Source organism: Melospiza melodia, chromosome Z, assembly GCF_035770615.1.
Source record: "Melospiza melodia melodia isolate bMelMel2 chromosome Z, bMelMel2.pri, whole genome shotgun sequence".
NCBI classification, from domain to species: Eukaryota; Metazoa; Chordata; class Aves; order Passeriformes; family Passerellidae; genus Melospiza; species Melospiza melodia.
Window position 1 is genome coordinate 12,613,616 of NC_086226.1, and position 27,049 is coordinate 12,640,664.

The window sequence follows — 27,049 nt, forward strand, 5'->3', positions numbered from 1 at the left end:
TTTCAAAGGAAACTTTCTTTTAAGAGTGTTTGTATTCATCATACATCAAGCTAAGATAAAGAAGTGGGTGGCTTCTTATATAAGACCCCTCAGCTTTATTTTTTATGATGCTGTATTCTAATTGGACATCAGAAAATTCCAAGATCTGTGTTGATTGTATATTATGGACAACATCTTTCTTTGCCCTGCCTCCAGCCTCTCACTTGCTTTGATAGGTCATCCCAGAAAATGGCTCTGTGCGAAGCAAGTTGTCCTGAGCAGTGCTCATGCTCTTGGGATATAGGCCAGCAGCGGATCTGGAATGTCACAGTGACTGTGGAAAACCCACTGGGAAAGAAATCTGCCACTGATGTTTTTGATGTAAAACACAGAGGTAAGGAGTTTTTTCTGTGCCTTTGTTTAAGGCTTTTTGTTGCTCCTTCTGAGCTTGATACTACTGTGCCTCGGTTTAAAGTGTTGAAGTCCTTGATTTTTATCTTCACAGTTTAATTACTTATCTGTCCCTGTGCTACAGTTACCTGCTCTCTCTTCAGTTTCATCTTTGGGAAGTTGTATAAATGGTGGAAAGCAGCTTTACTCCAAAGATCAGATTTGGTTATTGGAATGACCCCTTAATGTTTTGAAATCTGCTGCTTTGCTGAAGCTGGTTAATGGAAGAGAAAGAAAATAATGCAAGGATATAAAATGGGGAGTTTAAGCAAAATATATGTGTAGGTTACTCGGGAATTGGTATGATACAAGATGTGATACATGTGTAAGAGCTATTTCTGGGGAAAAAGTGAGGGTGCTAATCTGCTCTTGGTGCTTATATGGGACAGTAACCTCCACTGTGCTACTGTAAGGGAGGAAGAGAGATTCATTGGTGACAAAAACCATGTTATTCTCTGAGAAGTATCTAATGGCCGTGGCTCCTTGTTCCCTAGTAGTTGCATCCTTTATCTCAGTGTGCTCTGGGTCCCATAAGTTCCTTCCTACTCTTGCCTCAAAACAGCTGGGTGTTTCTTCAGTCTCCAGCAGTATTTCCAGTTCTCCCTGAGTCCTCTTCAGTGTTCCCCAGGTCCCGGGGCTGCCTTACCTGTTTGAAGGCGCAGGAGGCATCATGTGCTTCGTGCAGCTCAGAAGCTGACAGGACAGTGGCCTAGAGGGCTGTTGGTGTAACTGCTGCACCCTGACACTGCTTCCCTCCTCAGAGGCATTGCTGACAGTTTTGCAAGCGATGCTTTGTTATGTGAGGGAACTTATGTTAAATGTCTGTGTTAGATTTGTCCCAAAGAGGCATGACAATTCTAAAATTTGATTATCTGATTGTTTGGAAGTGGAAGAAACAGGTCAAGAAAGTAGAGGAGTAAACTGACAGATTTTAGGGAGACGACACAATGTCCTTAACTCAGTTTTCATGGGAAGTCAGGCTAGAATAGTTTACATTCAATGTGCTAAGTACATTAAAATTTCTTAAAATATCCTTTTTCCAGTCCTAGTGATAGTTGCAAGTTAAAGAAATTATGTATAATGCATATGATACGTTTTAAATAGTGATTTCTGTAAAATCCTTCATGTTTTTTCTGATCCTGCAAATATTTACATTAGAATTTTCCCTTCCTTAAAGGATGATAGTAAATAAAGGAAAATGTAAGTCCACTGCTTCCAATTTTGCATGTGGTAGTTTGGACCTTCTATATCAAAGGCAAACTCTTTTGATTATGAAAGTCCTCAAATTGTATTTCATGGACTAGTGTAATTCAATCACGTAATTTGTGAAGTTTCAGGATAAACGGCCAAGGTTGTAAGCATACCCCTCACCTGCATTGCCATGACCTCACAATGCATTGCTCCCTCACTATTATACTGATAATATGGGAAAGTTTGAGATTTACTTCACTTGCTGAATAATCTTACACAGCAGTAAAGGATCTCAGGAATCTTTTGGAAGATTCCTGAGTGCACTGGCACTGTTTACCAGAGTGTAACTACTGACAGGAGTCAGTGTTGGGGTTATGAATAAAATTTCTGTTGAGGAGGCCCAATTCTGGGGTGTAGGAATGTGTCAAATGTTACCATGTTACATCAGGAGCTTCTGCCAGGCCCTGTGGTAGAGGATTTCGATCGTTTGCAATAAATGTCTCTCTTCCTTTTGTCCATGATGTTTTAAAACATTTCTAAGTCAGTACGAGGGGATTTTTAAACCTTGTGTAACATTTACATTCTGAAATGAAGTTTTATAATTTATGTGTGTTTCTTCTAAATTAGAAGAAAAAAAATCTGTATTTTTTATTTGCTTTTACTACTCAGCTAAAATATCTTAATATACTATTGTATGTATTTTATGTTTTTCAAGAGCTAACTCAGATTTTCCATTGGCAGTGTATCCCACTGCACCTTTCCAGGTTTGGGAAGATTGCAGAGATACAGAAATGACATTACACTGGAATTACAAAAACACTGACATTGAACTCTTTTGTCAGACTGAAGTGGTCCAACCTGATGGCAAAGTAGAACTGGTATGAAACCTGAATTTCCTAAACAAAAACATAGTCAGAGTCTTTTTAATGTGATTAAAAAATAATTCCCCAGCAATACAAATACACTATAAGTCTTGTGAGTGTGTTGATGTGTCTATTTTCTGGATTTGTTTGCTTCCCAAGTTCTACACTGATTATGCAGTCCATGTGGGCAGCTGCTGTTGGCTCTGATTCACACTCCAAGCACTGCCTGTACCCTGTCAGAAGTACGTGTGACTGGTCTGACTGTGTTGCTCAGTACTCTGCTGAATGGGTTCTGAGATTTGTTGAAGCTAGTGAAAACACTGAAGGGCCTAATAATTCTAAAGTTGTATAATGTAATTATACATTTTTTTATATATATATATAATGTAATTGATATACATTAGCTACTGGTAGTCTTGATTTGTTTTTGTTGCTCATGTTATTTCACACTCACCAGAGCAGCATTGAAGGCTTCTTTTGTATCAGTCCAAGCTTTTTCTCTGTGCTGTTGACTGTAGTTAATTGCAGAGAATCTGGTTTCTAGTGATGGAATCCCAGAACAGTTTTTCTTCCCTTCCTCTTCAAGCTTCTTGAAGATTATTCAACTAGATTCCTTATCTTTTTCCACAAATGGTGAGCTTGATGGACTCTTTGCCTGTTTACTGTCACCTCTCTGTAGCTGTTTTCTTAGAAGGCAGCTTGCCTCTAGCACATTAGAATGGCACAGTGCAGATCACAGTCAAAAAGCCACAGATCACAGTCAAGCTGTGTTCTCTCCTGATTGTAGCTGTCAGATCAAGTGACTGCTGCAGGTGGCCATTGCAGGAGACAGTTTTGAGAGAGGCGTAAAAGCATGTTGGATTTTTGACTCTTACCAGAACTCACTCTGCCTCTTGGGAGAGAGTGAGGTAAAGGCTGGGAAAAAGACTTGGAGGGAGAAGGTGGCTGTAGATTGCTCTGCACAGATCTGGAACAGCATCCTACTTTTGTATGAGGTAATAGCCCAAGACTCTATGAGGCCAAGATTTCAGTAAATTCCCTCCTGGATGTAAAAGGTACTCATGTGGAGGGTTCTGAGTGACTCAGACAGTTATACAGAGGTGGCTTCCAGCCCTCTTTTTGAATCTCCCACTGTTTTGATCTTGTGCATTTATTTGCCTTTTTTTGATTGTTGTTCCATGACTGCCTTTCCCAAGTGGCCCTTAACTGGCTCTTGCAGGGTATAGAGGAGGAGCTGTTTTCCCAGAGAAGAGCACCTTGCTGAGGACGCTGCTATCTGTGCCCGTTGTGTCTTTGTGTTTTGCAGCACAACAGCTCCGTGGCGGACTCTCGGCGCGTCACGGTGCGCGGGCTGCGGCCGCACACGGAGTACACGGCCAGGGTGCGCTGCGCGGCGGCCAGGCACTTCTGGAGGTGGAGTGAGTGGAGCCAACCCCTGACCGCCAGAACAAAGGAAGGAGGTATGTCCAACCTCTTGAGAAACAGAGTTTGAGGGATGTTCCTTGCTTGCACCTCTCTTTGCTGTTTTTTTGTTACTCTTCCACTGTTAGCTAAAGCAGAGGCCTATCGCATGCATAAAAGAAACAAACTAAGCAAACTCCAAGAAGATGACTTCTTAATTAATTTTCAGCCTACCTGCTAGGCTCAGATATTCCCTGCAGTGCAGGCAGTGGGAAATCCAGTTGAGTGGGAAGATGGACAGACTGATTTACAGTGCTCTGTGAGGCCTGGAGGAATGGTGCAGAGGTGGGAACAAGAGTCTGGTGACTGCAAACAAAGATTTTCTAGGGAAATCAAGCAGACTTTAATTCAGAAAAAGGAATAAAGGGAAAATGGTGTTAAAGGATAGTGTTTGGGAAAGACCCAGGAGTGATGGGAAAAAGAAGGTGTTGTGAGTGGAATTTCTTGAAATGGGAGGAAGCAGTTAAACTGCCTATCCTTTCTACAGGACAGTATTCTCATTTTGTTGTTTTGCTATATTGATTGCAGCTCCATCAGGGAAACTGGACATATGGAGAGAAATTACACCAGTTTTTGGGGGACGAAATGTGACCTTGTTCTGGAAGGTGAGACATCCCTACAGAAATAAAAACAAAGCCCTTCATAAAGGTGTTGGAAATTTCTCTCGTGATTTGTGTGCAGCTGATAGCAATTCAGTATGAAAATGTCTTTTACAAATCTAAAACAAATTGTATATAAAATATCTCAGAACACATGTAGCTATGATGGTGTGCTGTCCTGGAATTTCAGACACACAATTTTGGTTTTCCAAGTATTAGAACAAATCAGATCCCATAACCAAGGCTTCTCCATTTCCATTTTGACCAGTATGTATGAATGCATGGAAACAAATGTTTATATTCTTACAGAAATAACGCATCCTGTTAGTTACTTAAAATTCTGAATGATCCTCTCATGTTTTTTCAGCAAAACTTACTAAGTTATTGTTCTCTTCCTCCATAACTTTTTTTCTCAGCAAACACCAAGTTTTCAAGCAAATGGAAAAATTATTTCATATGAAGTGACCTGGGAAAAAATAGAAGATGGCTCCCAGCCTGAAAGCATCTCTTTTTCTTCAGTCTACAATAGCACAAGGATTTTCCTTGATAACCATTCCTACAGAATCAGTGTCATGGCAAAGAACAATGTTAATTTTTCACTTCCTTCAATATTGATCATCTCTAGAGCTACAGATAACAGTAAGAGTATTTTCAGTTATAATTTGAGTTTTGTTTTGTTTCTACCTGTTTTGAGTGAAGACATAATTTCTCATCTTGGGCAACAAATTTACCTTACCTCTTAACTCACACTACTGCTGTCTGAAAATTACAACTGTATGTTTTCCTACAGGGTGGCAGCTTAAATGCAGAGAATGTCTCCACAGAGCAAATCACATTTAGCCTAAAACTAGGGCTCAGACCTGTAGTGGGTGCCTTGATGGTGCTGCCAGTGCCAGTGTGATTGGCCTCTTGTGGCTCTCTGACTCTAAGTTTCTGCACCTCATGTTTTCTTGCGAATATGTAGTAACAATTGCTGGATGGTTTCTGAGGTGTCAGCTTTCAGCGTGTGGAGGACCCTTTATGTCATTTAGCAAAGGAATGCAACTGTTTTATTGTTGTTTTCACCTGGTTAGTGTAGGACCTGTATTGATCTTCATTTATGAGTCTGAAGTGTCATTCAGGTCAATAATAAGAGCTTCTGTTTTGTTCATTCATAGGCACTGAAGAGCTTAAGGAAGGACAGGTTAATGGTACAGATGATGGCATTTTTCTGTCCTGGGAGCCCAGAAGTATATATGACAGTTACATTATTGATTGGTGTAACTTTCCCAGGTTGCAGCCTTGTGATTTGCAGTGGAAGAGGTTTGGACCCAACATTTCCAGTGCTGTGATCAGCTCAGGTAAAAGCCAAATAAAGATTCTTTCTGACTGTGAAGCAGTCCTTCAAGTTGTGGGCAAACAAATAATATTTTTATATTTTGAATATTGAATTCCATGCTGTGTAGGTGTAATTCTTCAAAGGCATGTGACATCATGTTTTTTCTACCAAAATAATTAGACACCACAAATTTACCAGCACCATTAAGCCTTGGAAGGCAGCATACTATATTAGAAAAGTTAACAAAGTTAACAAGTTGACAAAACCTTTTCTGACTGCTTCTTGAAAGAGGATGGTGAGGTTAATGAAGCATTGAAAATAATTTAGCAATAGAGATGCAGAAGGGAGCTCTATCCTAGCTGTAACATGGATCGGGAGTTTAGACTCAGGCAGTTTAAACACACAATGTAGTGAGAGGTTTGGTGCTGTCAGTGTGCCACAAATGATGTGTCTCAGCACCAGTCCTTGATTAGAGGATCAGTTGCATGTTTTTTATCCTGGTTGTGGCCAGTAGACCTAAATCCTTTCTGTCTGTGTGAAAGTTTCTCTGATATGCTTCCATAGCTGCAAGAATTTAGCTTTCCTGGTGTCTCTCAAGCTGAGAGCTCACTTTGGAATGAAATCCATTTGAACAAAATTTGATTGAACACACATAAATTTGAAATAAAGGAACTGCACCTCAATTCACACAAATATACAGAAACCTGTGTGTGATGAAGGGGACTGTGGTAATACAAGGGAAGGGTATTGTCAAATTCTTCAGTGGTTTGTACTTGCTTAATGGCACTTGGTGCCATGATCTAGTTGAGATGTTAGAACATGGGTTGGACTCGATGATCTTAAAGGTCTCTTCCAACCTAGAATTTCTGTGATTCTGTAATGTGAATGGGAGTGGATGTCATTGAGGAGAACAAGGAATCCTGATACCTGGTAGTGTGTCTGCATCAGATGTTCTAAAACACAACCTTTTCCTGTGCCAGAAATGTAAATTAAGTTGTCTTTCTTTTTGGTGCATTTGGAGTTTATTGTTCAGTCACCTTGAATACTGCATAGGAAAAAAAATATATATATAAACCTCTCTCCCAATTCTCTCTTGCAGACAGAGTTAAATGTGTTTAATTCATGTGATGCACACCAAGAATTGGTTTGCCCTCTGTCTCCTTCAGTTCCTTTAATAGCACCATAGCACTCAGAGAAGGTGTCTAATAGGTTATTCACCTTGGTAGGAAGCAATTAAAGAAAAGTAACATTGAAAGACAAACCATAGCCTATTTTTATTCAACTGTTTTCTAGCTGCTTTTGTGCCAGGGGTGAGATATAAATTCCACGTCTATGGATCTGTTGCTAGTAGAGCCTCATTACTGGAAAAGAAGATTGGTTATCTTAAGGAGCTGCGTAAGTTGGCAACATATTTGGGGCTTGTGCATTTGCTAAATTGATTTGTCACAAATAGAATAATTGCCTCCTCCTACAGCTAGATAAAATTGGAGGTTTTGTGTTCTTTTTGTATCTTTAGTGAGGCATTTAAAGGTTCTATATCAACATACAGGTCCTACATGGAGGATATTTGGCTAGTGCAGTGACCAGATAGAGCCCATGTATATTAGGAGAGCTGAACAAAGCTGTGATTATCAGTTATTGCTTCGTGTATTACGTGGATGCATGAAAGCTCTGTGAAGCTGACATTTTTGCAGGGAACTCTGGCTTTGTTCAGCTTTTAAATACAAGAAAGATGTAAACATAAACACCACATGGGAGTGTGGATTTTTCAAATGATAAGAGGAAACAGTCTTGAAGAATAATTGCAAGTTTAACTCGAATTTCCTTTCTTCCAGCTCCTCATCTTGACCCTATTGTGAGAAAAGTTGATCTGACTTACAATTCAGTAACACTGTCTTGGGATTCTTATCTCACAAATGAGTCAGAGCCTGGTTTTGTAAGAGGCTACCATGTTTATGTGTCACCGATACAAGGGAACTGCAATTTGAAAGGATCAAAAAAGCACATTCTTTCAGGTAACTGAGCTCTCTGCTACAGAAGGTTCTGCCATTGATGCAGGTGGCAGAACCTTCTGTTGGTATTGCAGCATCTTAGAAAGTTCACATTAGACAGTCTGGCTGGCTCATTCAGCTGTCTCTAGATTTCAACACTTGTTGCTTTTGGTTCCCCTCTGTGCCTGAGGTGCTGGTAGGCAGAAGTGATTCCTGGCTTTAGAGTGATTTACAACCCACATCCTGTTGTCCATGACTCCTTTTTAGCTCCAGAAAAGACTTTGGTTCTATAGGAGGAGATCTGCCTCTTGTGATGTGAGTTCTGGATGAATGTTGAAAAACATCTGTTTGTGGTCTAATTGGATAGAAGTCATGGGCATGTTGGTCTTATTAGGATTTGGGGTATTTTAGAAACACATGAGATACAATTTATTTCCTTCAAAATTGGAGCACTGTATAAATTCCCCGTGTAAATTCTTTTTTAGTGAAAGTATTTTTGTGTGTACTCTACCGTGGAGTTCCTTCAGCAGAACTGAGCTGTGAAGTGGCACAAAGCCACAAATTTGTCTCAGACCTTTCCATTATAATTTTCAGATGCTTCCAACATATTAAAAGAATTTTTATTTCTTTTTCCATGCCTCTTCTTCTGCTTGGATCATGTCCTGTGTTCTGCTGATTAGACTAGTGCTAGGATGAAGAGTAGTTTGAGCTGAGGGAGGCTTATGTAGCAGTTCTTGTCAGAACTGAACTAACCATATTAGTACCATAATTCTGTAAGTAATCCCAGTTACACTTTAAAAAGTTTAAATCAAAGATTTTCTGCTTCACTGGTTCTGCAGACAAGGGGTGTGACTGAAAACAGCAGAAATAAGCTAACCCTTTTCTCCCTGGGGTTTGGGAGTTGCACAGTAGAGAGGCAAAAGAGCTCTTTTTTCAGGCAGAGGTTTCTTGCTTTTGGTTGTCTTCAAAGAAGTTGACATAAACTTAAGGGCTAAAGAATTCTGGTAAGAAAAAAAGAAATGGCAAAACTCAAATAATTCTGGTACAATGCTCAAGGAAAAAGAAATTAAAATAAACAAGGTTCAGTCTTTGACAACAAATTGTTAAGTGTCTGCCAGAGGAGGGCAATGCTGTGGCCAGCCCAGTTAGAAGGGATGTGAGTCCAGCCCAGTGGCAGTGAGTCAGGATGCATCATCCTTCCTGGAGGAAAGCCTGCAAATTACAAAGAAGGCGGATTGCAAATATTTTGTTATTTCAGTTAACTGGTTTTGTAGTATTTTGTGGACAACTTATTGCAGCCTTTGAGTACCTAACAGGGGGCTTATAAAAAAGTCAGAGAGGGGCTTCTTACCAGGGCCTGTACTGGTGGGACGAGTGGTAATGGTTTTAAACCAAAAGAGTGTAGGTTTAGATTAGCTGTCAGGAGAGGATTTACTGTGAGGGTAGTGAGGCTCTGGAACAGGTTGCCCAGAGAAGCTGTGGGTGTCTGGAAGTGTTCAAGGCCAGGCTGGATGGGGCTGAGTGACCTGGTCTAGTGGAAGGTGTCCCTGTCCACGGAAGAGGAGATGGAACTAGGTGATCCTTAGAGTCCCTTCTAACCCAGAACATTCTGTGATCCAATGATTCTATGTGATCTGTTTTCTTTTAGATGAATCAGAACTATGTAAATACACAATTGAAAACCCAGAAGAAAAGAGATACACCGTGAAACACCTGATGCCAAACACAAAATACAAAATAGTGGTTAAAGCATTTACAGGTGGAGGAGAGACTCCCATTGTTAACTTTAGATACATAGATACACCATATAACTGTGAGTACTGGCTGTGAATAATATCCCCTAGCAGAACGATGGGATGATTTAAAATGTTGTTATAATCTTCCTTCTTAAGGGAAAGCATTTAATTCAATGCAACATTCACTTAAGAAAGAATCCAACTGAGAAATGATACGAGCATATCAACATGGCATTTTGATACTTCTAAGTAGAAAGGATTTTTTCTAAATTTTAAAATGACCCTAATTTACGTCTTTATTTAAGTCTTATATCCTTCTGGGAAATAGCTCAATATATGCACATTTGCATACCTAGTGAGTCCTGTTTGTTAGAACTCATTGAAGAATTGTATTTAGATTTAACTGTTTTTCTAATATAGGGAAAAACCTACACACTTGTGTGCAAACAGGTAATTCCTGTATGGACTCTTGAACTTTTAATGTTGATTCTTACTCTCATCAGTCTTTAAAACTGTTGCCAAGTTCACTCCTTCATAAGTCAGTACAGAAGGGTTGTTGGCATGGGCACAGTAGTTTGCTAACTGGGCAGATTTGATCACCAAAGCAGAAGAGGAAATCACTTGCCCAAAACTTTTTCCCTTGAAAGCACCAGTCAGCATAGTTGTGGAACTTAGGATCCAGACTAGAGATGCCTGGTTTTGGAAAACTTAGGTTTGGAGATGAAGGGGAAGGGCAGCCTCAGCTGTTCGTGAACAGCATAGCCTGAGGCTGTCTTCCAGCTAGGAGGAAATACTGAGATCCCTGTATCAGCATAAATCCTAGGAAACTTGAACACTTGTGTAGTGCTTTTCTTGCTATAGACAGTCCAAAATGGAAGTACAGATGTTGTTCATGTCTCACAGTAAAAATCTGTCTTCTTTGCAGGTCTGGGAGAAAACCTGAAACAATACTTAAGTGAGGTTGACATTGCCTTACTTTTGAAAATTAGTCTTACAGCTAAGGAGCCAATATGAGGGCAAATAAAAAGAAATCTAGTTATAATTCCATTCTGGTAAAGGGAGTCAAGGTCCAAAGGCTTACAGAGTTATCCCAGAAACTCCAGCCAAGCTACCTTGCAACCGTGGAGCACACAGTTTTACTGCTGAGTTAGTGGTAGACATCCCATGCAGACTTGATGTTATTTTTGCCCCAGGAACTCAAACTAAATTGAATTTAACATGTGAGAAGTTAAAACCTAAATTTTAAAGTATTTTTCTTCCACAGCAAACATGCTGTACTTTATATTCCTGCTAGTGATAGTTCCAACGCTAGTAGCAGCTATTTGCCACTGGAAGATGAAGTGGTAAGTTGTAATGCATGTTTCTGTTGTATATTACTAATATAGAGAATATTACTAATCTAATTCACAAACCACTGCTGCAGCTTGTTGCTTCCAGCCCACTGCAAGGCCTCGTTCATTTCTTCCTTTGGCTGTCTGATTCTGTGGATGTTTAAAGTACTTGGCTTGTGGTGTTTCTGAGACACTGGTCATCTGCTGCTGTGCCTCTACACATCTGTGGGTGGCTTCTGCTGGTTGAGTGTGTGCTTTTATAGGAGAACAAAAATTCATTTGCTTTGGTCTCTCATCTCCAGGGTGAAGGAGTGGTGCTGTCCTGTAATACCTAGTCCTAACAAGAGCAAAGTGCTGTCATTCAAAGAGTTTAAGGTAAGATCACTGAAAATCTGGAGTTTTTAATTTGTACATTCTTTGCTTAGGAGATTTTAAAAAAATTATTCATGTGTTGACTGCATTTAAAAATTAACTTCTTGTCAGTTTTTGTGTTGACTACATTTAATCATTATACACAAATTAACAGAGTTTAATATTACCGTTTAGAAAACTCTCCTTTTGACATCTATGTGACTCTGCAGTGACCAGCTTATATTTCAGTCTGTTGCTGCAAAAAGAAAATAAAGAATAAATGAAATCTTTTGATCAGCAGGTGATTCCTCCAGTGTTACTGTTCAAACCCCTGCACTGTCTGAACTCAGAGCAGCCCAGAGCGTCCTGGGCTCCCTGCAGCCCGGGGCTGTGTCTGCCCCGGCGCCCCCGGCAGGACCCCGCAGGGCTGTGCAGGGGCCCTGGGTTCTGCCAGGCGCTGCCAGGCCTGGCTGGGAGAGCAGGATTGGCAAAAGGCCCTCAGCTGCTTCTGTAGCTCCTTTGAACTGGGAGCTGCTGCTTCTGTGCCGACTGCAGGGGGCTCCAAAGCCTTTGCCCTGCACAGGTGGAGCTGCTGGTGTTCTCTGAACAGCAGCCTGAGAGCGAGGAGTGAAGTACACCTAACAGCCCCTGCTGCTGTCTTCCAGTTGCTTCTGCCTCAAACTACAGCCAGCAGACATCAAACACTTGGAAAAGTCTTTAGAGTAGAGGGATGTGGTTCCTTCCTCAAATACAGTCGTCGTGAGTTTACTTAAAAAAGAAGTCTCTAAATAAATAATCTGATAAATTTCACATAAAATACAGCTTCCATTGAACATCTTCTACGTGGGTTTTCCTTGAAATTAATTTATTTGAAAAGGGCAAACTAAAAAAACACTGTGTAGGAATATTAGAATTCTTTACAGTGATCACTCTCTTCTCAATTCTGAGCTTCTTTCATTGAGTCATTTTTTTGTTTAATGGTTCTCTCGCAGATGGATTCTGAGAAAGTACTGAAGATAAATGACTGCCTTCCTGACATGCTAGCCGTGGACAGTAATGCTGACGCTCATAAGTTGCATCCTGTTACCTGGAGCCCGGTATCTTCAACACCAACTGAAGATAACACTGATGGTCACAATTCTTCGTGGACTTACTCTAGTGAAAATGTAGCAAGGGACTTTCCACCCACAGCTACACCTCAAACTCATACTTGTTTTGAGAATTTTGCTTATTCTTCTCCACTTGAGGCTGAATCTGATCCCTACCAAATACCAGAGACACTGGAAGCAGGCAAGATAAACCAGGCAGTGGTGTTGTACCAACCACAATGCTACATAGATATTTTTCATGAGAATGCAGCCTCAGCCACCAGAGAAACAGGTGAGAGAAAGAACAGTCTGAAATACATCTCTCAAACAGATGTGTGCTGGCTGGGGGGGAGGCTTTGATGTTCTGTCCTCCAGTGAGTCCATCCAGTGTTTGGCTACACATTATAAATCAGAATTTCTAAAGCCACAACTTACCGTGATTAGGGCTCTCACAAGCCCACATACCTGACTTCCATTAATAGCAAAGGCAAAGCTGTTGTTCCTGGACCAGTTTTGAGCACTGATTTGCACAGGAGTTGTGTGTGTTATGGTTCCATTACAACTTATGGGCATTAGATGAGATTTATAGGCTGGTTTGTGGCTTGTGTTATGCAGCACGTTACATCACAGCAATCTGTCACAGGCTGATGCAGAGAACTGCTTTATTTTGCAGAGATTAAACTATTCATAAAGTAGAGGAGCAAATGAAACAAGGGGCAAGGTTGTGCTGCTCAAGGAGTGTATTTCTCTTGCAGTGTTCTGTGTACTCTGGCCACCCCAGCCAGTGGGTACTGCTGGGCATGGAGCATTACCCAGTCATTTTGGGGGCTGGGCTGTATTTTCTGTCTCTCCAACAATGTAAGGAATCATTGTAGAAGCATTACCTGCACACAGTGTGGCTCATTCCTAGAAGATTTGAAGGAACTTTGACTTCCCCAGGAGTGCTGCCCGGAGCACCCAAATCCACTAATCATCCTTTTATTTCACTTGTGTCCTAGCTACACATGATGTGTGAAAGGGCACAGAAAACAGATTTTCTTGTGGAAGACCCTTGCTTCCTTTTCTTGTAAGGGTATTGTATGGAAGACCTTTATTTCCTTTTCTTCCTTCTTTTCTGGGGCTCCTCACACTTCTGCCTTCTCTGCCTAAAGACCCTTTAAAATCATCTTAACTATACATTGAAGAGATGTAGGGAGTTAGGTGGAAAGGAGTTGGTTTTCCAGAAGGACAGAGGTGGTACCACATGGCAAGGTCTCTGCTGGTGCACATGAGCTGAACTTTTGGCATTGACCCCTGCACTTCCATAGCAAGCCCCAACCAGCCAAGCAACCAGACATGGCGGGTGTATGAATCCCATTTGTGAAGGACATCATATTCAGGCTGCGTACATCTAGATCTCCCAACAGTACTTTTGCACTTGTTAAAAAAACAAAACCAAAAAAACATTTATTGTAACACTCAGAATCCTTACAGTAGACAGCAGTGAATTTGGCCTTTCATTTTGATTTCAGGAAATTGTACATTTGTAGTGAAGTAGCAGAGTTGGAATTGTAGCTCAAAGTCTTGTCATATTTACCTCAGTGCACAAGGAACCCTTTAGTTTTACCCCCTTATGCTGTTTGGAATCTGTCACAAACTAATGGTTTCAACTTAAGAGCACAGGATAAGCAACTCTCAAAGGTGAAACAAATGAAGGGTCTGACAATTTGATGTTCAGCCTTCAGCCTGTTTGCTAAAATGCAATTATTTACCTTCCCTGTGTTTAAGTAGCTGATCACACTCCTAGAAACCAAGCCAGCTGCAGACCAAGTGAGTTCTGAAACTGAACGGTATCTAGTTTTTATACTGTTGCTTACAGATAGTGTTGTAATGTCACAAGCTGTGTTGCAACAGGAAAAGCAATGAGGCCTTGCACAGCCTGTGGGCTGAGACAAGCACTGCCTGCAGACAGAGGAGAAGGAAAAGGGGATGTACAAAGATACAGACACAGGGGTGGGCAGACGTGGTTGGAGGTGTTCAGGCCACACTGTGCCATGTCCATCCATGTGCTGTGCACAGGTGCAGGTGGCCCACAGGCCTGAGAGGTAGAGAAGAGTTTTCAGCATGGTCCTTCCTTCCAGCCTCCAGCAGCCAAGTAAGGAAACACGGCCAGGCACATTCTGCTGAAGGGCAAGAGAACAGGGAGGGTGAGGGAGAAGGCTGATTTGACAGATACATCACAGGGAAACTTCCTCCCTTTATCTTAGCCTTTTCTTTGAGTAGAAATGCATGTGAAAGCTTGATACCACAGTATCTTTACAGCTTGGAACACTTGCTTCTCCAGAATGCTTCACCACACTGTATGTACTTGTGTAGCTTAAAAGCCTTACTGTTGGAAAAAAGGCCAGTAAATGTAAGGGAGCTGCTTTGTCACAACCAGTATAAAACTTCTGAACTGTACATTTCAGAAAAAGGTGTATTTATTTTAAAATGTTGAAAAGGTATCCTAATCAAGTATGTACTAAGGCAGTCAGATATAGATGTCAGTCAAAGAAATCAGCGTATCGTACAAAGCATTTCAAATTTTGACATTGCTGCAGTTCCTCCTGCCAGGGGGGCAGCTGCAACCTGGCACAACTCCCAGCTGAGAAAAAGCTGCTGTCACTGAGGCCTGGCTGCAGCAATTCCACCCAGGAGGTGAATGGAGGGGTTTGTGGGTTCAGCCAGTCGTGCCTTCCTGATGGTGGGTGAGCTCTCACCTCTCAATCCCCTGGCTGCTCCCAGGGAGATCCTCCTGCTCTGATGAAATTCCATTATCTGGACACAGTGACACACTTGACCACATTCCAGGTCCCTGGGTGAGGGAAGGAGCAGCTGGCTCCTCTTTCCCTATAAACCCTTCTGCTTCCTGGCTCCGATGGGGGGTGTTTTGTGAAACCTCCTGTGCACAAATTGTACACAAATGGAGGATTCCAGGAAGGATAATGCCTTTGTGCCAAGGGGCACAGTCTGGGCACCAGAACTGAAGATTAGAGAAGTATTTTGGCATATGTGGAGAAGTGTGTATAATTTTTATGTATTAAAACATCTGTCTTGCATTAATGGTTGAATGAGTTCAGAACTGTAATCCTCTATATTTTGTTCATAATGCAACATTCACAGCTGTTGTTGAAATGCTAATACTTAAACCATCACATAATTAAACATCATTCTCAGTATGTTAAATTTTTAAAATAAAAATGGTGTGTGAACTATTAAAGAGTCTCTGTGTTTTATAAAGCATTAATGTAAAATTTTTGTTTTGGGCAAAAAGTTTTATTTGGGAAGCTTCTGATTGTTCTAGTTAACTAGTAACTTGCAAAGACGAATTAAATTCCAATCCCTTTCTCCCTTTCTAATGCTGAGAGGTACATAGGAGACCAGAACAACTATAAGAAGTTTAAGTACATTTTATTAACATTGCATCCCTTTGATAAGACTACGCTTCAGGAGGCCTTTAATGCTCATTGACATGAACTGTACACAGTATACAAAAAAAAAAAAAAGAAATAAAAAGAAAAAAGAAAACAGAAAAAAAAAAAGAAAAGAGGAAAACACGAAAAAAAATCAAGATGGGCAATACCATTTTGGGACAAGCCTCTGTTTAAATTATACACAGCTCAATGCAATATTCTTACGTAAAATATATAAATACTTTTTCTTTCTATGTTACAGGTATACAATATAAATCAGATTTCAATGTCTGTTCGGTGACCTACAAATACTAGGAACCTCCAAATATGTAGCAGCGTATTACTAAACAAAAAAATGACCACACAGGGAGAATAAGTATTGAGATTTTTCTTGATCGCTTCCCTCAGATCAGAATGATTAATCTACATAATGTCTTGTAATGCAGTTTTAGGGATGCTGACAGCCCAATATTGGAACAATTTTTCAATTAGATTTACAAAGTGTAAATTTGATGGAACTTTTTTCCCCTTTAGACATAGCATCTTGTGCCGAAACACCCTATTCAGTGGCAAAATGAAGTTACTTTTTTTTTTTTTGCATAAATTATATTTTGCAAATAAAAGAGTGTATTTTAAAAAGCAACTCAGGCAAAAGGTGCAATTTCCGCATGCTGTGGCATTGCTGTCCATCTATGCTACAAAATTAACCCAAAGAAAATCCACATTCGTTAATGACTATAAATCTGTTTAAAACAAAACTATGCAGGGAACTCTTGTGATTTGAACAAAAACCAAGGAGATTGGAGACCTATAGAAAATAAAAACATGGTTTCCAGCATGCCCTCAAAAGTCTTTTGCACTTGTAAGATTTTGCTCTCACACTGTATACCTTTCATAAGGACACAGTAACAGAAGTGTGACTTAGAAAAAAAAAGCCAGACCTGCATTCCCATGGCTCCACAGCGGCTCAGGGCGGGACCTCAGAGCCTGGCGAGAATTCCTCCGCTGCGGTTGCTGCCCCTGAGCTCTCGCTCGCTTGCAAGCTTTGCCAGCTTCCTGCTGCCCAAACTGCCACACACCAAGCCCAAGGCACAGACTACAAAGCAGCACATCTTCATCCCTCACCAGGTTTTGGTTACAGTGTATTTCTCCTGAACAGCCACCTTACTCTTTCGGACATCTAGGAGAGGCACTTTGGTTTTGTTTTCAGTCTCACTGCAAACAACAACTCCCTTTCCAGACCACTATGTGTGTTTCAAAGTTAAATAAAAAAGACAGGATTCTCACAGGTGCCTTATAAATGTTTATAAGGGCAGCTTACCTCAGTGTGCTGAGCCACCGTGCCCAAAACTAGTGAATTGTTTGGGACTCCACTTGTGGAAAAACCACCACTGCCGCCACCACCCCACGAAGAGAGTGCTTTTAGGGCATGTTTGTCAGACATCAGTCAGGCAAGAGGTGTCAGATGAGGAAAAGCAACTGTTTCCAGGACAACATGCCAGGGGCCCCACATACAAGTTGGGAACTTCAAAGCCTGATCATCTCCAGCTCCAAGGGATGTCCACAACAGCTGGGAGTGTTCTGCATTTCTGAATTTCAGAGAGGTGAAAAGTTCTCCTTCCCCAGAAGGAGACGCTGAGCCCCTAGGCTTGTCCTGCTTCCCTCGTGGAGAGGACCGGGCCCTGTGGAGGTGCCTGGGTGCTCTCTGCTCCCTGCAAAGGGCTCCCCTTTCCCCTGCCTGTCAGAGCAGAGCCAGAGACTCCAGGCAGCTGCTGCTAACTGAGACTGGTTCCACAAGCAGCCTCATCCCCCTGGAGCAGCTCCTGCTCTCTCTGAGCTGTGTGTGAGTTCCTCACGAGTTTTCTTTCCCACAGCAACCGAAGTGCATTTGCATACAGTGTAAGTGAATGCTACACACGTTACCGTTTATTGAGCATTATAACCAATCACTCAGACTGGAAATATAAAAAGTGGGTGGTCTGTCAGCTTCCCTAGGAGAAGTAGAAGAGATTTTTTATTAGGGCTAATGTAAGCACAATCATTATTTACTACAGCTTTCTTTCAAAGTTTCTCATGATACAAATAAAACCCCAAAATAAGGACTTTGAAAGGGACCTTAAAAAAAAGAGAACTATAAAATTAGAAATTCACAGTTTATAACTAAGCCAATATAAATTTCCTTCAATAACGTATCCCCTTCATCTGCCAATTAAAGTGAAACATGAATGTGAGCTTAATGTCAGTGTGTAAATTAATTTTCTAGAAATGTATGTTATGTACAATACAGACTTAACATCCTTGATGCATACTTGTTGAAATCTACTGACACTCATACACTTTCAGAAGAAAAATCACGCTTTATAACTGAATTTGCAGCCATAATTTTTTATGTCAAGTTTCTGTTGTCATGGATCCCCACACAAGCGAGTTATTCAAAACACATGAGCATTTTGGGATGGAGATTCTTTCAAAAGTATATTTGCTTACCTTTCTATAATCAGAGGCCTTCCTACGATGCTTTCTACATTAAGTGCTATGGGTTAAACTTAAGAAATGAAGAGAGGTGGGTTTTTTAAATACAGGTGATAAAACTTGTTTATTTTGCCTTAACTGCAGAAAAATAATATGGAGTTGTTCGATGTAACTCCATTTAGTTATTAAAACAAATCTCTTCTACTCTAGCCTAACTGAGGTAGTGTTTGAAACTACTGTATAACATACGCTATCCCCATTTGTGGGAAAACTACATTATTTTCCTTTGGAGTTTATACCACTATTTGGTCTACTGTGATTGACATTTTGGTTTTACAGAAGCATTTATTTCTCATGACCAGAAGCCCAATAGTTACTGGTGTGGTGTGTTTTCTAAACATTTCAAACATATCTTGCCACACAGATGTATTATTTATGTCAATGACCATAGAAGAGTTCAATCAGTTTCTTTTTGCTCCTTTCAGTGGGAACTCATGAAAAGATAATCTTAGGAACTAAATTTGACTATGAGCAGCAACTTACAGTCTGCTTTACCAGAACCTGATGGTATGCAGTGCACATAAGAATTCAGTGAAGTGATAGCTGCAAAGCAGTGCTTATGTGACGTCATGAAATTTCCAATAAGAACAAATAAATTCTACATTTCACTAGGAACTGTGTGTTACTGTTCACAGGACTACTTATTGAAATCTCCAGTAGCATAGCTAGTAAGAACAGAGATATGAGCATCAGGATAAATTTCACTGAAGTATTAATCTGACAATTATAAAAAATGGTAGGAGTGAATGGATAAAAATACGTTCTACTTAGTACAGTCCAGCTGAATTATTCACCTATATCAAAATCAAAGGGTAATCCCCTCTATTACAGGCATTCTAACAAAGGTGGCCATGCTACTGTATATACACATTTGCATATATTTATACTACCTTTATATAAAGGCTTCTGAGTCTTTAGATCCATGATAAAAGTGACAGGGATTCCTACTATTTTTTTTTAGCTTGCACTTACTAGTTTAGAAACGGCACTAGTAACATGATAGAGGCAACTACTTCAATCATTACCAGTCACTGTATCATTTAACTTTTGCAACAAGTCTTAAATACCAGTACAAAATTATAAGTACAGCTGCTCCAAAATTTGTTACTTAAGGCTTTTCACTACAATTATTAGTACTATCTGATGCTTGATCACTAACCCATTGAAAATTCAAATAAACCTTTGTTTTTATAAAAAGCTGTTTCCGTGGAACTTGGAAAACACTCATACTTAAGTCTCCTCACAAAACCTGCAATGATTAAATGTCTTCAAGTTCAGTTTATACAATATTTGCTTATCTGATACAAATCATGCGTTTTAAAGGATTGTAGTTGAGTAAGACCCACATTTGTACTATATGAGCATGAGTGTAGAAACTGCAAACACATGCATAGTATTCAGGGAAAACAATCTGATTTCAGCATTTTAAGTTTTAAATGACTTGTTTTGAAAATCAAATTGTAGTGAAAATCCTTAACTGGTTCAGACAAGATACATGTAGGTAAATGCAATGAAATCGAAGAGACTGCTAATAAAATGTCTTTAAACTATAGCAATATTAAAATAACTTAATGAAACCTCAGATTCAGAGGCATTTCTTTCTGTCTGAAGTTACAAATCCCCAAAGTAGTGTTATAAACAGTACAAAAATCAACAGAGAAGGGCTAACATTAATCCCCTGGTGCCCACAACCACAGCATGGCTCCCCATCACTGGCAGTGGAATGCACCCCCATCTCTCTGATTCCTGGTGTCCAGGGTGTAAAAAGCAAGGCATCATTCTGCTTCTCTGGAACAGAATCGGAAGTCAATTAATAATGTCTCTGCAAGTTGTCCTATTTCATCATATTTTATGGTAGAAAATGAAATGAAAACTTGTGGAGGTGTTCAGTGCTTGGCTCTTGCATATACTGGTAATTACTATTATTAAAACTAAGGTAATGTCTAATAAATCCCCAAAGGGCTCAAATGACTGTGCCAGTAATTGTTTGAGGAAGAAAATGTTTTCAGTTCAGTCTTCAGGTACCAGTAGCTTCTGGAAGGTTTCAAAGATGATGTTCCAAACTTTTTATCCAGTCAGTGGGAGGTTGTCTGAGCATTTCATAGTCCATATGCAGAGCACTGCCTGAGCAGAGGTCAGGACTCAGCTGATGCATCAATTACAGGCTGTTGTGTTGGCGTTGCCAAAATAGCCTCTGCCTCCTCATGCATCTAAAAAGGAAGGATGGAGTATTAATGTTGCTAGAGATTTTACTCAGGAGGCATCACAAAATGGTTTCCTGTGGGATGTACTTATCTGAAAGCATCTTTTACTCAGGACATGGAATCTGCACCCAGCCAGACATTTTGGTACATTCAGTGCACCCTCCACTCACCTGCAAGAACTGAACATCTTGAAATAGCTCCTGGATGAACCTTCGGGATGGAAGTCGAAATGTACAGTGTGCTAGCAAGTAGGACACCTCAGAGTAAAGGCATATGTCATCAAATGCTTGGGGATACTTCTCCTTAATTCTGAACAAGAGAATAAACAAAATTTTGTAAGTCTTCAACAGACTTCCATTGTATTAAAAAGACCCCATCTTTTCAGTAAGATGTCATCATTAATTCTTCAGTAATAGGCATTATAAATCCCAGAACTGACACAGTAAGAACATCCCAACAGACAGCATTACTTTGCACAAAACTGGAAGAAATCTAAGCTAATGAGATGAAACAGAATCTACAGCTTTTAAGTTGTACAGAATTGTGATTGTACTGTGATTGCCTAGGCTTAAAATAACAGACTTGGAAAGAGAAGAGTATCAAATAGTTGGCATCCACATGTACAGCAGTTATAAAAATATCGAAAAAGATTAAACTAATCTTTTAAATCTGTAAGCATTTTTGAAACTTAACCACACACTTCTGCATTTTCTTTTAGCAGTTGTTGGTTTCCAATGTTTTAAAATTATAGCAATATTAAAATAATTAGCCCAAAACCCACAGGTTATAACATTTAGTCCCTGGATTTATATTCCCATAGTTGAATATTTTTTAAAAAGAAATTATTTTCAGGAGTTGTACTCTTGCTTAAAGTAGAGCTGGGTTTCTCAAGAAATCACTTTCAGTTTGTTATTGTACTTATCTATTATTCAGCAAAAAAAAGTATTTGTTTCTTTTATCTACATGCCACACTAGGTATGTAATTACTATAGTTGAATTACTGATTTTAAAAGGTTTGGTTAAGAGTAAATACTAAACACAGAGCAACGATTTAAGATTACTTGTTTACCTTCCACATTACATTCAATCCTATCAGCCTGACAACTTTTGAGAAGTGAGGTTATTCACAGTCCCTGAGACCTTAAGAGAATACTTATGACTTAGTGTTGCTAAAGTATGTGTAATGCACTGAACTTACGTCAGGAGTCCAGTTTCATGGCCCTTAGTTCCTACTGAACTGCTCAAGTTGATAACTAAACGTAAGACCTCTTTCCGCAGAAGTATCCTGCACACTGGTGTGTCATCTGGGATTGACTTTACTCCTGGAAAAACAAATAAAACAGTGTGGATTTAAACAGAGTTGTCTTTGACTGAGCTAACCTCATACAGTAAGTCTGTTTACACATTTCATATACACATGAAAACACATATTTACGTATGTATTCTGAGCTATCAAAAATATTTCTATTGAAATGAGAACTTAGAACACCACTATTTTCAGCACTTAAAACAGTCAACCTTTTCAAAAATATTTCTACCATTTCAAAGAAAAAACTGCAAGATAAAGTTACAGTGGTACTGTTATCACTAAAGCATGTTGCAAACTGGATGAGCTTCTATCAGATAGGGAAGAATTAAAAAAACAGCTACTTCATAAGAAACCATTATAATTCAAAATATAATACACAAATACATAATAAAGTCTCTCTTTGCAGTAATTCAATAATTCCTAAACTTTTTTTTTAAATTAACATCTGCAGAAGAAAAAGACAATTTGCTTGTAATGTCAGGTATTGAATAATCTGCAGAAATGCTACATAACAGAGGGAGAAGAGCTTAGAACAATATTCTCCCACCTGGAGATGGATGATGTTTTTATTCAGAGTTTTTTGGTTTTTGTCTAATAAAGAGCATTAATTTGTTGCAGTGTACATTAAGTGAAACAATTTTTTCACAATGCCTAAAATATACGTTATTAGTGATAGTCTCTAATAATCATAAGGCTTTCAGACTTACCTAACACAAGCTCTGTACTCTTGGTGCTGCTGGCTGAACCATGGGATACTGCATCACTACAGCCTGAAATTCCAGAAAATTTGGAGGAATGCACATCTAAGTGATTGTGAATGGTCTGCCCACACCAGTCAGGATATGGAATGTCTGAAAAATCTGACATAAACAAGATGTACCTTCGTTATTCACACTTTTCCTCAATTCACATGCTTTCACTATTTTTCAACAATTGCAAACATGCAAGATGCACTAAGCACTATGCATAAAATCAGCTCAGAACTAGATGGTGGATTTGAGACAAATTATATTCAGACTTTTCCAAAACTGATCTTAAAAAAAAAAATCTTAAAGTACATTAGTGGAGTCTTTTCCAGACACTGATGGAAGCCTAAGAAGCCATCACACATAGTACTGATATAGTTACTGATATACCCATGCTCCATTTAATGTAACACAATAGAGATGCTCTTGCATATGCAGACTTTTTTTTGTTCACACAACTGCCACAGGTGTTTGCAGGAAGGGCTCTGGCAAGAGCCAGGCTCTGCTGCACCTGTAACTATAGGTGGGACTTTATTTGTCACCCTGTCTTGCTACTAACTCAACCTCCAGCTTAGCTCTCTGAGCCATTCCTCACATTAGTGCATCACTCCCTTTGCCAACACTGCTACTAATAAATGTTTAATAGTACTGTAAAAACAGTGAGTGCTCCTACTAAAGCATCCTCTACTGCATTATCTTTCCATCACAGGAATTGACAAAACGCATGAAACTACACACTCTGCAGAGGAGGTCAGAAAAAATAACTCCAACTCTCATCTGAATCTCAAAGTATAAGAAAAGATGACTAAATCTGTGAAATTACAGCTCAGCTTCAACAGACTCCACAGATTTCCTTCATTGTACTTTATGGCACAGACTTGATTTGATGTCAGACTTTTCATTAGTTGAAGGGCTAGTGTCAGGTTTCAGAACACGCATTTTAAGTACTAAATAAGGTTTCAAATTTTTTATTTTGACATGCTATTAGAAATACTAAAGAAACATGTAGACACCTACTCCTACTAATACTAAAGAGTAGAAAGCTGGAAATGACCATGGCAATACCACTGGTTGCACAATGAGCTTATTAGAGAAATAATTTTAAGGTCAATAGTCAGTTAAACAAAAACCCTACCAGATTATTTAAAGCTGAACAAGAGACAGTACGTTCTCTCAGTTTTATCACACTTCACCACAAGGAACACTAACCTGCACGATTATAGGAAGAGCTCACTTTGGTGTTAGGCTGATAACCCAGAATCTGAACACAGACACAGTAAAGGCAGTTCTCATCTGTGTGCTCCTGGAGCCCTGTGTCCTCTGTACCTTCCAAGAACTGACAGGCATCTGAACGGCTGGTATTCATTATTTCTGTGAGACTGATCTGCTGGCGGAGTATCTGAAAAGGGCTTTTGACAACATCACTTGCACCTGATGGAAGACCTGTAAATAAGAATCAGCTATCAAAAAACTCCCACAAAACCAAGCAACCAATGCTCTTTCAATTCATTTCCACTTTCAAGCCTTTTAAGGCTGGGGATAGAGTGCATGTGAAGACCTATAGAGTGTTTTTCTGGAGTGGTTAAGCTCCCAAGATTGTTAGCATTTGAGAAGAGAAAAAGTTTTAGTTCCAACTTATTATACATAACAAAACATTGCAAAGGACAGAATTCAACCTCTAAGTACACACACTGTAAGAAGGTAAGTGGTAAACCCTGACATCATATCAACATTACTAATGCCCACATAACACCAATACATTACCAATTTTCATGTGTCAAACCAGATTAATACAACGATATACCAGATGTTGAAATTACACATGCACCAATGCAAAAATAAACACAATTTAAAAAACTGTAACTTAGTGACTGCGACAGGAAGAAACTAGACTCAGCAACCAGAAACAAGCAGAAGACACTTTAGTGACATGCTCTTCCCTGGGTGGAAAAAACAAACAAATACAGTTTTGAACAGAGTTACTTTACACTGAAACGCAGCGAACTACAGAGACACACTTCCAGCAAAATCAACTTTGTGTATAATATTAAAGGGGGAAAAAAAACCCCAAAAATGTAGGACAACAGCTATCCCACTAAACTATTACAGTGTCAAGCCTTCTTTTTTTCAGTTGAAAAAACACATAAAAAGACCCTACAGATTTCTGACTTCTCTAGAGGTACATTCAAGAGCAAGCCAGACATTAGAACACTTGCAATTCTCTCATCCCATAATCTTCACTGATCAATTGTCATGGACACATCACAGAAAGACAATCTACTTTCTGAAATACACATCTAATACCATAAGTTCCTATAAATGATCTTGTAATCAAAGGGAAATATGAATATGTGGGATACATATTTTTTCTAAGCTTAAATTTTGTTACTTCCTGTATACAGCATCACTACGAGACTCTGAGCAGCATTAGCTCACATTATCAGAGATATGCAGGTTTTCATTCATTTTTTTAGAGCAGGACCAAACTTTGAAGCAACACATTAGCTCAAACTAAATAAAACAGGGAATTAATGCACTACTATCCTGATTCCAGAACACAGTCCTCAAAGTTTAATAGCTAAAATGATGTTTTCTGTAAAGAAAAATTAACAAATATGTCAACAACCCATCCAATATACCAATAAACAACGGAAAGCTACAGGGCAGGATTAAAACCAGTACCTCCTGCATCAGATGTAAAGACCCTAGATCCATGCTCATCAAATGGAGGCGCAGTTTTCTTCTGGAAATATGGGGTTTCCTTTACCTGGAATACACAAGTGAAAATTAAAATTAGCAGAGGTGATAATCAAACACAAGAAAAAAAATAAATTTTATGAGGAAATTAAATCTTGCTTTTCTTTCACTTCAAGAAAAATGCATCATTTAGAGGAAGAAATGAAGAATGAGCTCCTGAGTACTAAAGAAAAGCCAAATGAGAAAAATATATATCTGTGAATGAACATTATTGACAAAGGCTCATGAAGAGTTAGCAGATTTTAAATGGTGGTGACAGGCTGTAAGGAACCAGTGACCCAGAGTGGCCGTTCATAATCTGTCCATGATCATGTAACACCACTGGAGATCTTGGGAACGAAGTACAGAAGCAACCAGGACATCTAAAATGTAGGATGTAGAGCTGAGGCATTTCTCAACTACAAAGAGAGCTGAGAGAGACAAAATGAGGTAACAAATATGCCACAATGACTGGAAGGAGAAAAAAAACCTAGTCATTTCACAAAGGAAAAACAGAAGCAGATACATGATTTAACATGATTTTGCCCTATGTTTAGCAATTTTTTGAGATTGGTAAGAAGTTTATTTAGATTTGAAAGGCAAATATTAAGTAAGATAAAGACAACCACTTTTACATTTGACATAGACCATGTCCTGATTTTGATGATTAAGTAACAGAGTATTAAACCCTATGATGCAGTCTGTTAAATAGGAATGTGTTTCTACCAAGTAGAAAGAAGAAGTGATTTTCTGAGACACTGAAAATAATCTGTTCTAACCTAAATATATGTATTTTCAAAGTTAAGACAATATAACTTAATACTATAATGATATATATATAAAAAGAATCTATTATTTAATACAGACCATGGTGGCAGGGAGTTAACTGCGTGATTATGCACCTAATTTCTAGGTGGCTGATGAACATGTCAATTATTGGTTGGCTAAAGCAGAATTAACGAATGTGCACAGACTATGCTAATTTTAGTATAAGAGCCAGATGTCAACTAAAAATCTTATGATAGCAAATTTGTCAGCAAAATCACCGTTGAACATTCCTCTGACACTGTCTTTGCCATTATTTGCCTTAAAACAAACCAGGCTAGTGATCTTGTGTAAAAAAGTGAGAAGCACAGTTAGAAAAGAAACTCTAGCTGGTATTTCTTTAAAGTACCACATCCATTTTTTCCTCATTTCTCTAGATTTAATTCAATCTGATGAAAAGGCAACAGCTGACTGCCTTTCGGTATGAAAATACACATGAACCAAATCAGTTAACACATACATACCTGAAATATTTCGTTGATATCCACTGGGAGAGCAAGGCCAATGTAATCATCAGAGCTACCGTAAGTAGCATTAGAAACCATGGAGCGAACAGAGGAGGAACGCTGAAGTGTGTTTTGGTTAATAGGACTTAATAAATCTTCTTTATCTAACGAAGCATAACTTAAAGCTTTCATGAACCTGTAACATTGAAACAAATAGATCACATTTGCAGTTACTCTCTCATTCTGGCACATTAAAAGTAAAAAGGACTGCTGACACAAAGACCATCCTCATCCTCCCACTGCAGATCTCAGAGCTTATTAGGACAAATTACAGCTATAGGCTCATTGCTTTTCCTGCCTTATATTGTCTTGCATGGTTTGGCAGTTCCTGGCAATTCCTTTTTAACTCTCGATACAGGAACTCCTGCCCAACCTGCAAAGCTATGTATTTTCTTCAGCATT

General features: G+C 39.3%; 2 protein-coding genes across 9 annotated transcripts in view; one reads left to right on the forward strand and one right to left on the reverse strand.

The window, feature by feature from the left end:
- Positions 1 to 15,596, forward strand: part of LOC134432585 (oncostatin-M-specific receptor subunit beta-like) — a 31,089-nt gene extending 15,493 nt beyond the window's left edge. For all 7 annotated transcript variants that reach the window (XM_063181433.1, XM_063181437.1, XM_063181435.1 and 4 more), the window contains 12 exons: positions 216 to 373; positions 2,362 to 2,498; positions 3,790 to 3,943; positions 4,473 to 4,549; positions 4,960 to 5,182; positions 5,701 to 5,883; positions 7,155 to 7,256; positions 7,697 to 7,876; positions 9,501 to 9,665; positions 10,853 to 10,931; positions 11,222 to 11,294; positions 12,263 to 15,596. In XM_063181433.1, coding sequence (XP_063037503.1) covers positions 216 to 373; positions 2,362 to 2,498; positions 3,790 to 3,943; positions 4,473 to 4,549; positions 4,960 to 5,182; positions 5,701 to 5,883; positions 7,155 to 7,256; positions 7,697 to 7,876; positions 9,501 to 9,665; positions 10,853 to 10,931; positions 11,222 to 11,294; positions 12,263 to 12,718 — 1,987 coding nt within the window. In that variant the 3' untranslated portion in view covers positions 12,719 to 15,596. The remainder of the gene's footprint in view (positions 1 to 215; positions 374 to 2,361; positions 2,499 to 3,789; positions 3,944 to 4,472; positions 4,550 to 4,959; positions 5,183 to 5,700; positions 5,884 to 7,154; positions 7,257 to 7,696; positions 7,877 to 9,500; positions 9,666 to 10,852; positions 10,932 to 11,221; positions 11,295 to 12,262) is intronic.
- Positions 15,597 to 15,770: 174 nt separating this feature from the next.
- The window catches only part of RICTOR (RPTOR independent companion of MTOR complex 2), a 75,665-nt gene continuing 64,386 nt past the window's right edge, over positions 15,771 to 27,049 (reverse strand). For both annotated transcript variants that reach the window (XM_063180775.1, XM_063180774.1), the window contains exons 32-38: positions 26,606 to 26,783; positions 25,263 to 25,347; positions 23,790 to 24,023; positions 22,542 to 22,694; positions 21,724 to 21,847; positions 20,696 to 20,834; positions 15,771 to 20,531 (exon numbers count right to left, since the gene is read on the reverse strand). In XM_063180775.1, the coding sequence (XP_063036845.1) occupies positions 20,457 to 20,531; positions 20,696 to 20,834; positions 21,724 to 21,847; positions 22,542 to 22,694; positions 23,790 to 24,023; positions 25,263 to 25,347; positions 26,606 to 26,783 (988 nt within the window). In that variant the 3' untranslated portion in view covers positions 15,771 to 20,456. The remainder of the gene's footprint in view (positions 20,532 to 20,695; positions 20,835 to 21,723; positions 21,848 to 22,541; positions 22,695 to 23,789; positions 24,024 to 25,262; positions 25,348 to 26,605; positions 26,784 to 27,049) is intronic.